Source organism: Hippocampus bargibanti, linkage group LG13, assembly GCF_051943395.1.
Source record: "Hippocampus bargibanti isolate YZ-2025 linkage group LG13, ASM5194339v1, whole genome shotgun sequence".
In the NCBI taxonomy this organism is placed as follows: domain Eukaryota; kingdom Metazoa; phylum Chordata; class Actinopteri; order Syngnathiformes; family Syngnathidae; genus Hippocampus; species Hippocampus bargibanti.
In genome coordinates, this window is record NC_142746.1 from 3919566 (window position 1) to 3931034 (window position 11469).

An 11469-nucleotide genomic window follows, 5' to 3' on the forward strand; every position below is an offset into this window, starting at 1 on the left:
AAGCCAGCCTCCACTCGAAAAATCGAAGTCAAGTGAGCCGCCACTTCGATTGACAACACTGTGCATTAAGGTAGTCTGCGGCAAGCAAGCGGCGAGCGAGTGGCGTGGGCCACCATCAAAATAAAAGTGTCACAACGAGTGATGCCCGGTAGTGGTTTGGATGTGAATACACAAAAAATATGTAAAAATAGCTGTTTCTTGGCTGTAGGGTAAGGATCACGTTCACCTAGGACTGTCAGAATAGTGCCAAGACGCGTTCTCACGTGGAGATAGAAAAAGTAGTTGTAATCTTCTTTTCCTTTCGGCTTTTCCCTGCAAGGGGTTGCCAGAGATAATCAATGTCCTCCATCTTTAGAAGTTTGAGCCGCATGTTTGTTTTGGCCAGGCTTTTACGTCGGATGCCCTTCCTAACACAGCCCTCTATATTTATCCGGGCTTGGGACCGGCACGAGAAGACTTATGTCCCTTTGTGGCTGCAGAACAAGCAACTCGCTCTGCTCTCGCTCCCAAACAGAAAATAGTCATCGGCACAGCAACATTCAAAAAGTAGTTGTAATAATAATAATAATACATTTCATTTATAAGCGCCTTTCAAAAATCTCAAGGACATTTCAAAGCACCCAAGGACACTTGATTAACACATAATTAAAAGTAAAATAAACACCATTGTAGCAGTTGAGGAAAGAGCCCACACACGACTGATTTTAAACATGTGTTTATTCCAACTGCTAACAAGTGGATTTAACTAAAACATGGGAAAATGCAGTAAAAAATTCTTATCATAAACACGCCCCCTGCTGTACACCTGCTGGGTGAGATGCCTGGTCCTCGTGCCCGCCACTCAACCCCCCCAGGACACCCAGGAGGAATGTCAAGGTGAAAACTTTGCAGGGGGCTTCACCCGCCTGCCACAACAACTGTGCAGTCCTTCTTTCGGTGGCACAGGTGAACGTAGTCGGGCAGGCGACCTAGGTGAGACCCGAGTGGGGGGACGACACTCAACCCTTGCATGCTGAAGTGAGGCTGGAGGTTTCGGAGGGCGTCCGCGGTGTGGGACCTGGGTTGGCGAAATGTCCTCACCTGCAACCAAATGAGCTGGTGTGAGCCTGTCTACTGAAACACACTACTTCGACCACCCATATCGAGCACAAAACTCTTTTCACCGTGTTCGAGTACTCTAAATGGGCCATCATACAGTGGCTGTAGGGGAAAGCGGTGGGCATCGTGACGCACAAAGACAAACCGGGCTGAGCTAAACACTTTAGGCACACAATGGTGAACTGGTGCTTGAATCAGGGGCTCCCCTGCCAAAAAGAAGAAATAAGGTGCACCCGAAGCTTCCAGCAGGAATTCACCAGGAACGCGGAGTGGCTGACCGAGCACTAACTCTGCCGGAGCGGCGTTAAGGTCTTCTTAAGGGCCCGAACGTAACCCAAGCAGGACCCGCAGAAGACGTGCGACCCAGTTACCGTCCGATAGCGCGGCCCGTAGCGCGGCTTTAAGTGACCGGTGGAAACGTTCAGACATGTTAGCCAGATCAACAACAACTTTAACTTTACATGTTTTGCAGTGCAGACATGTCTCACTCGATAAATAAAATATTGCACCTGTTTTTACAACTTGTTCTTCTATTTACACATACTCTGGTAACCGTTACCACTTAAAATAACCAGACTTCATCCTTATTTTGGTTTGGGGAGTTGATACCAGAACCAGAACCAGAAAACCTTTAATCGTCCCACAATGGACACAATGGAATAGATCACATTCATGGCCCGGTCATTTCCCGATAATAAGGGATTCACGCTGGCTATCTGTTGGCTGGGTGACTGGCTAGCTATATATAGGCTTGCTAGCTAGTTGGCTGGCTATCTCTTAGCAATCTATTGAAAGCTGGCGAGAATGGCTGCCGCTGCTCACACGCACACAAAAAATCCAGTGACTGTAAAGTGTCTTTGAGAGTTTTGAAAGGCACTTAGAAATTACATGTATTATTATTATTATTATCTATTGACTGGCTAACTATCTATTAGCTATCTGGTAGCTGGCTATCTAGCTAGCTAGTTTTCTCTCTATTTGAGTTACTTCCGGGTTGAGTGAACGCTGGCGCATGTGGCTGCCGCTGCTCACCCACAGAAAAAAACCATCCTGTGACTGTAAAGTGACCTTGAGAGTTTTGAAAGGCGCTTACAAATGAAATGTATTATTATGATTATTATCGCCGCCGCACTCTTTTTGTTATGGAGGAGAGAACATGTGAAAATCCTGTCAGTGCCTTGATTGGCTGCAGAACCTTTTCATCGATGGACTACTCCTGTACGACTGAGAGCTTACACAGACATATTTATGGATTGAAATACAGAACTAGATACCAAGTCAATGATAATTATTAATTTAAATTGGCAAATGCTTTACACAAAACATCCATGTGAGAAAAATCACTTAACACATGTTGAAATTGGGAAGGAGGCATTTGTATTTGATGATATTTATGGGGGTCCGAGTTACGTCACCAACAACCCAGCACTGACTAATGTAGGATCTTTTGAACCATTGTTTAACCACAGTAAATGTCAGGAAATGTTTTGTAACATTCAAGTATTCTATTTGGTCAATACCAAAACATTCAGGACTTGGATGAACCAGGAAGTGCAAATGGCTGGCTGTTTTCTACAAATGGTGTCAGAATACACTGCTTGTTGAGTGAGAACGTTCAGAAAAACGTTTTCGAGCATCTAACATACCAAAAACACGCAGGGTGATATTTTTAGTCAAATGCAAAACACCAATAGAAATGACTTAAAGTGTCCCGAAACTGCCACTAATGAGCTTGAAACTGAGGAGATTCAGAAAGACCCGCCCACTTGTTCGTGACGTCACGTCAGGATTGGCCCACCCACAAACTGGCTTGCTCCAGAATCAAAACAATGGCTTGAGAGTGTTCAGATTTGGAGAAGATGCTTTCTTGTAACTCATCCAGTTATGAATACGATTCAAATAGTTCTGAAAAGGAAAGCATAAATGTTTGCAATCGATTAAAGAAGTCCTTCCGTATCAATTCGAGCCGTCTGCAAGCGATGAAACCATTGAAGGAGATCTGCACTCTGATGTAGCAGCCCAGAAAATGCACAATATGGCGCACAAGCGGCTTTTCGTCCACTAATATGGTGATTGCTCTCTTTCACCAGGTGAGCTCAGTTAGCATGCAGTGTCACTAAATGTGTAAACATGCATCAAACTTCCGCTATCCAAGCGCCGAATCGCTGGTGCTCGACTGCTCTGCTCCGTTGGAAATGGCTGCTTTGTCCGCTGGGAATTTGTGTGAACTTATATCTTCTTTATGCATGTTACCGCAATTGGCTGCCACACGATTCACCACCACGTTATTCATGTAGTTTTCCTTCTAATTTGACGATCAACACAGTGTTTTCAGACAAAAAAGGACCCAAAATACACTGTGTATTGTTTTCTCGGTCAGGGGAGTACCAAATGTGATGTCACTTCCGGCATCGACATCAACTCGAAAACATGACTTCATGAATATTCAGCGTGACTTTTGAAAAGTAAAATATAGCTATATGTGATGGAATCTTTGTAAAATGCGGTCAGTCGAAGTCATCTGAAGTGATTTTACAAATTATGGAGGTAACTTGTCGGGAGCTATCGGTTGGCCTTTAACTCATTAGCAAATCCTCGATTTATATTTTTGTTAAAATTATTAAGAGTGTTGATGGAAATGTATTTAAGGAGCATTGTAAAAATTGTTAGTGTTGATACAAATGTCGATGAGGAGCATTGTCGTGTTCATCTTTGGTAGACAATGTGTTTGTTTTTGTGTGTCACGATTTGGTTGGTGACCAACGGGTGGTGCTGTCAGCCCCTGCACAGGTGTTGGTCGTTCAGACAATCAGTGGCAGTTAAAAGGACTCCCGGCACGACCATTCATGGTCAGGTCATTGTATGCGTTTGCTTCACCTTGTCAGATTTTGTTCCTGCTGACTTTATTTCATACAATTTGTCAATTACGCCCTGCTGCTATATCCTGCCTGCTTTTTTTGGGAGCCACCACCATCACCACCTTGCAAACCGTGACGGGATCACTTCATTTGTGATTTGTGTCGGTTGGTAAAGGAAGACCAGTGATTAAGGAGTTAAATTTCACAATTATATACATTTTCCAAATGACAAAATGTATATGATAATGAAAATATTTTATATTCCTTATTTTTTGTGTTGAACATCTTGAATCTGAAAATATTCACTTCAACTACATTTTTATTGTTGTATTGTTTCACTCAAGTCAGTTGTGGTTTTGTATAAAGAATAAAAATGCAAAAAAATAAAATAAAAAGCCACGCTCCAAACAGTTTTGGACTAAACTGCACAGTCCTGGCATTTGTAATCATTCAGAGCACATTCTGAGACACAATGATTCATGAAAATAGTGACAGTAATGCAGAAAAAAATGCAGTGAAATCATTAAACCCAAACAATTATACAAAACATAAACTCCGGGCAACTGAAAGCATTTATATCATACAATGTGTATGTGCATAGGAATGTAGTTAAACTTGTTTTATTTATTATTTTATGTATTTTTGGGTGGGGGGGCTAGTATGTCATGTTTTGAGGAATTAACAGTGACAGTTTTAAGGGAAAATCAGGTTCCACAGCTTCCATAAAACGGTACAATTCCCCCAAAATCTTTTGTTTCGGGTTTTACAATACATTAAACCCTAGGTTCCACCATGTTACGTGACATAATCCTCATCGTCACTTGGTTCCAATTTGATGTCATCTGGATGAGGAAGAGGAAAGTTGGGTATTGTAGTTCTGGTACAGACATACCACTCCTTAATGTTAGGCAACTGAGGTATGGCTGGGTTGAGTGACAGCTGGCTCTTTCCAGGGGTCCAGTGAGTCTGCTGCTGTTGCAGGGCAAGATCACTCTTTAGTCCCGAAAGAGATAGGTCCAAAGGCATTGCCGATGGAGATGAACTTCCCTGCAGCTTGTGGTTTAATTTGTTAGATGTAGCGTTATCAAAGTCAAATTTGTTATTATTGCTGAATGACTGTGACAAGTGGTTAATTTTAAGGTCAAGTGGTTCAAGAAGAGGCTGAGGTCGTTGGTGTTTTTGGATGGAATCATAGAGATCAAAGGGCTCAGAGGTAGGTGATGATTTGATGTGGACTTTCATGTGCTTGCGTAAAGAGCTTGGATGTGTATAGGACTTGGTGCAGCCCAGGGCCTTACAGTCATAGGGTTTTGAAGAACTGTGGACTTGTGAATGCTTCTTACGGTCACTGCTGTTGGCAAATCGTCGCTCACAAAACTCACATTGGAAAGGTTTCTCACCTGCAACACAAAAATTAAATAAAATAAATAAACAATTGTCAGAGATGTTCGATCGGACACTGTGGATCAAGGCTCGAACACAGAAATATTGTCTTTTACTGCCGGCAGGAGACGCAGCCATTCATGACAAACGCCTAAATTCTGCAGTGCTCTGCCAAGCTATTCATTGAGAGTACATGCAAATTTAAGTGATACATTAGTAAAACATAGTTTTCTTGATTAGAATACCACACCTCTTGAGTTCTAAGCACGAACAGTTCTAAGCAATAAAACATTGCCTTTTCCATGAACTGATACATTTGTAACCTGACTAATGACCTTTTCCTGTGAAGGAAAGTCATAAATTTTGTCCAAGGCCAGATCTCCTGTCCTGCCTGTTTTCCAGCTCTCCGAGGAGCAACACACCTGATTCAAGTGATCAGCTCAACAACGCAGCTCTGAAGCAGCATCAAAATGGTCCTGATGATTTGAATCAGGTGCGTTGCTCTTGGGAGCACTTCATTTGTTTTTTGCGACCCTACGTGGCTTCGTTAGACGAGGGAAGAGTTACTGATCATTGGGGAATCCACTCTTGGACGATTTTCACCAACACATCAAAATCCACAAGGTTTTTCGGGGCTGATTGCGAGCAGCTCTGTACGGAGCTTTGAGACACCAGCGGAGGAGGGGAAAACGAGCCGGTGTGCCCGACAAGTTACGGCAGTGTGGATACGGACACGGAGCAATCGGGGAAATCCACAGGTGGTGGTATTTGCTTCTACATCAACGAAGAATGGTGCACTGATGTCACGATGCTCGACGCACACTGCAGCCGTGGCTTGGAATCGCTATCTCTCAACTGCAAGCCATTCTACTCAACGCTGGCGCTTGTGGCTGCCGCTGCTCATCCGCAGAAAAGAAATCCTGTGACTGTAAAGTGTCCTTGAGAGTTTTGAAAGGCACTTATAAATGAAATGTATTATTATTAATTATTATTATTACTCGCCACGTGAGTTCACCTCCTTTATTCTTGTTGCCGTGTACATTGCGCCACAAGCTGATGCTAACACGTGTATACAACCGCTAGCGGACCATGTAAACAAACTCAAACTAAAATATCCAGAATCGCCCCTTATTATTTTGTGTGATTTTAATCGTACACATCTAAACCGCGAACTTCCCAAATATAAGCAGCATATTGACTGTTACACCAGAGAACAAAACATTCTTGATCACTGTTACACAGCACTCAAAGGAGCATACCGATCGGGTGTGCATGCAGCATTGGCTCTTTCTGACCACTATTTAATACACTTAATTCCCACATACTGACAGAAACTCAAATGTGTAAAACCGGTAGTCAAGAATGTGAAGAAATGGATAGATGAAGCAAAGTTAGCTCTACAAGAATGCTTAGACTGCACTGATTGGAGCATCTTTGAAACTTCAACGGGCACATTGGATGAATACACAGACACTGTAACATCATACATTAGTTTCTGTGGGGACATTTGTGTACCAACGAAGTCCTGCCGCTCCTTCAACAACAACAAGCCATGGTTCACTCCCAAACTCAGGCAGTTTAGGAAAGAGAAAGAGACCTAATTTAGAATCGGAGATCGAGCACTGAAAGCAATAAAAAATTATCGTTTACCATCCTACAACAACAAGGGTCTGGCTGATGAGCTAAACACATTCTTTTGCCGTTTTGAAAAAGACACCCCCATTTCCCACGTCCTTCCACCATTACCAGAAACTACCGTATATCCGCCCTCTGCCCAACAGATCCACGAATTGGACGTGAGACGGCTCTTCAAGCAGCAGAAGATCAAGAAAGCTGCGGGACTGGACAGAGTGTCCCCCTCCTGCCTGAAAGTCTGCGCTGACCAGCTAGCTCCGGTCTTCACAAGAATCTTCAACAGATCCCTGGAGCAGTGTGAAGTTCTATCCTGCTTCAAACAGTCTCACATCATCCCAGTTCCAAAGAAACCAGCACCATCAGGAATGAACGACTATAGACCTGTTGCTCTGACGTCTGTGGCCATGAAGTCCTTTGAACACCTCGTGCTGAACCACTTAAAGAACATCACCGGACCTCTCCTGGACCTTCTTAGGTTTGCCTACCGGGCAAACAGGTCTGTGGAGGATGCAGTCAACATCGGGCTCCACCACGTCCTCGAGCACCTCGACAACACAGGAACCTATGCAAGGATCCTGGTTGTGGACTTCAGCTCTGCGTTCAACACCATCATCTCGTAACTCCTCATCCCCAAACTTCTACAGCTTGGTGTGTCCTCTACTATCTGCCAGTGGATCCTCAGCTTCCTGACAGGACGGACAGAACAGGTCAGACTGGGAAAAATATCAATCGCAACGCGCACCATGAGCACTGGAGCCCCATAGCGATGCGTCTTCTCTCCATTGCTCTTCTCTCTCTACACGAACGACTGCACCGCAACGCACCCAGCTGTCAAATTCATAAAGTTTGCAGATGACACCACGGTCATCAGTCTCATCAAAGCCGGCGACGAGTCTGCGTACCAACAACAAGTGGAACAACTGGAGCTCTGGTGCTGCCATCACAGCCTTGAGCTGAACACGCTCAAGACTGTAGAGATGATCATGGACTTCAGGAAACATCCATAACCACAGGTGCCCGTCACACTATCCAACTGCCTCGTGTCAACCGTTGAGACCTTCAAGTTCCTGAGAATCACAGTCTCCCAGGACATGAAGTGGGAGGTCAACACCAACTCCATCCTGAGAAAGGCCCAACAGAGGATGAACTTCCTGAGGCTGCTAAAGAAGCATGGCCTGCCACAGGAGGTGCTACAACATTTCTACACTGCTGTCATCGAATCCATCCTGTGTTCTTCCATCACCGTTTAGTTCGGAGCCGCCACAAAAATGGACTGTTGATCAGTGTTTGTAAATGTTTGTAACTGTGGCAACTAATCACCCCCGATTGGGTCTTCGCGAGCAAACCAATGCAGGGTTTGCAATAGTACATTAGAGTAAAATGTTTGGTAAATTAAGCTTAGCTTTTTACTTAGCTTTGTTACTACTCTATTATGTGTGTGATCATGTGGCCACCCTGATGCCCAGAAAGGCACAACACGCTAGATTAGATTTGCCCCAGCATCAAAATGAAGTTAATAAAAACTAATGAAGTCAATAAAAACATTCTGGAAACACACTTGGATGTTCTTTTTAAATTCCACTCTATTCATCATTGGAAAGGCAGCACGGTAGTGAGTTCCGGCCTCCCTGTGTGGAGGTTGCATGTTCTCCATCGGCACGCGTGGGTTTTCTCTGGGTCCTGCGGTTTCCTCCCACATTTCAAAATTATGCATAGCAGGCTGATTGAACACTCCAAATTGTCCCTAGGTGTGAGTGTGAGAGTGACTGGTTGTTTGTCTCTGTCTGTCACTGAACATTCGCCAAGCCCCCTTGCTGCCCATCTTTTACAACCTGCCTAAAAACTTACCTGTACTCTTTGGTATTTCACTTAGCATGATTCAGACTTGATCTTAGTTTTACTCCCTGGTTCTATCATTGTGACTGCTTTATTGGCTGCAGATGATAGTTGTCCATGTACAGCATTTTGTATGCAGCTTGTATGTTTGAAAGTGCTCTATAAATACAGCTGAGTTGAGTTGATCATTCTCATCATTACTCAGCCAGCCAATTTGACCAGCACCTGGTCGGCTCCCTGCCTCCATCGCAGGATTTCACACATTTACTTTCTGTGGAAGATTGGATCACTAGGTGGCCGGAAACAACCAGACCCTCTTTGCGAGCCAATCGCAGGTCATAAATCAACAAATATACGTATCACAATCGGATCTATGGACAAGTTGGAGCTCCAATACCTCCAAAATTTGTAATGTGGGAGGAAACTTGGGTACCAAAAATAAAACTCACACAGGCAAGGGAAGAACATGCAAACTAAGGAAGGCCAGATCTAAGGCAGGCCAATCTAACCCTGTATCTCTGCACTGTGAGGCGGAACTTTTAACCAGAAACCCTCCAGGCCTCAAACGAAATGTCCTAAAATCATTTGCGCATTCCCGGTCTGTGAAAAGCCACAGGAGTAAAGTTACATATTTTGTTTTATCGACGTTTGACTCCCACCCTTTTGCTGGGTCATTTAATGACAGGGCCCATGTACAATGAGCTTTGAAATATTTTAAATCACTAATTGAATACTGGAATTTAGAGTTTGGTGCAGCTCAGAGTCAAGTTGCAGCCTGTAGCTTTAAATGACACTGTTGTTTCAAGATTGAAAATGACAGTTTGGGGGAGGGTATTTACTATTGTATTAATTCATTTCACAGCAATCCTAACTTAAGTCCACTCATCACAATTTTAAATATTGTTTTCTTGCCATGAAACACACAGATCCACCTCATTAAAAAACAGACACTATGAATACGGCCCAATAAAAGCCTTCTTTCGAGAAACATACACCAAGTGCAAAGTGTATATGTGAAAAATGTGTGCAATGTGCCATTTTATACATGGGGGAGATCTTACACATTGGGGATGTTGATGATTACTTATTTACAGTCACGGGCTACCAGCAGAACAGTGATTGCATTGTTACAACGCTATCAATACAGAATCGTCCATCCTACCAGTGTGCGTGCGAGTGTGGATCTTGAGGTTCTCGGATCGTGCAAACATCTTGCCGCAGTTGGGAAATGTACACAAAAAGGGCTTCTCCCCGGTGTGCACACGGATATGGTTGATAAGTTTATATTTGGCTTTAAAAGCCTTCCCTTCACGTACACATTCGTTCCACCAGCAGACATGACTGAGGGTGTCGAGCCCAGCTGCTACGTGCTCGGCGGTGACGTGGTCTACTAGGTCGTGCATGGAGCTAAAACTTTGGTTGCAGACAAACGAAGCCATCCGCTCAAACCTCTGTCTTGGGGAAATTCGGCCTGTCCACTTGCAAACCAGCTCAGATTTGACGGTGGGGCTCCTGTTAGTTTTCAATAAACACTCCTTTCCTTCAGTGGTACATCTGTCTGTAGAAGTGGAAATATTAACAGTTCTCCTTTGGGGTAGCGAGATGATGCTTGAAGCTCCAGAGTTGTTGTTACCCAGCGGAGCTACGGGGCCATTGTGCCTGGTAACCACAGCTAGCCGCCTCATTTTACTGTCGTGAGACTGTTCAGCCAAATCTCCCAAATTGATAAATCCCACCGAAAGGCGTCCGTTGCTCCAAAGTCCGTGTCCGTGTTGAAAGCAGAGCGACGAGGAAATCCAAATTAACCTGTCCCCGGCAGCTCAATCCTCCATAGTTTTATTTACTGTGCAAATGAAGCTGAATGAAAAGGGAAGGAATAGCCGTCGAGAGGCCGCGATCCAACATTATTGTTCGGTGTCCTTGTCGTCGCTTTCCCTGCTCGGAAATATATACTGTACAATGTATTCCAGCTATCGAAGAAAAACAGACACAGCATATAATCATTTCAAAATATGTTCACTATAGGCTCTATGAGATATAATATTGTAAATAAAAATAATGATACATTGGTTGAGGTACCATTCTGTCCATTCAATTCTCTGTATGTTTCTCCTAACTGTCCGTCGCGGAATTGCAGGAGCCTATCCGAGCTGATTTGAGGCAAGAGGCAGCATACACCCTGAACGGCTGGCCAGCCAATTGCATGGCACAAATAGACGAACAAACATATATACTCCCCTTTACATCTTCGGACAAATTAGTCCTCCATAACCTACAATGACAGTAATATTGAAATTAAAAATTGAGTTAAATTGAGCCTCTCCCAGCAGTCTTGGGAAGAGTGTACACCCTGTCCCTCTTACAAACCAACGACAGGACACACATAGACAAACAACCATTAGTTCTCACAAAAATTTCAAGTAGTGTTTCTCAAATAGTTCCCCTAATTCCATCAATAAGGCAGAAGCCCCGCCTTTTTGTTTGTAATTTGATTTATTATGTTATATTTGTTATTGTCTGAGAATAAAGTGCATTAAAGGGCAACCGACACCATTTTTTTGTTTCCTAAGTGACATCAGAAAAACGTTTTACAGCATCTAAAACACCCAAAACACGCATGCTGATATTTTAGTCAAATGTGTCCCAAAACTACTTCAAA

The 11469-nt window shown here is 43.7% G+C and overlaps 1 protein-coding gene across 1 annotated transcript; it reads right to left on the reverse strand.

The window, feature by feature from the left end:
• Window positions 1-4270: 4270 nt before the first annotated feature.
• LOC148889069 (uncharacterized) lies at window positions 4271-10926 on the reverse strand. Its single transcript, XM_089012365.1, has 2 exons — window positions 9973-10926; window positions 4271-5356 (listed from the first exon to the last, which is right to left on the reverse strand). The coding sequence occupies exons 1-2, from the start codon at window positions 10493-10495 to the stop codon at window positions 4752-4754; spliced, it is 1128 nt and encodes a 375-aa protein (XP_088868491.1). The 5' UTR covers window positions 10496-10926; the 3' UTR covers window positions 4271-4751.
• Window positions 10927-11469: the final 543 nt, after the last annotated feature.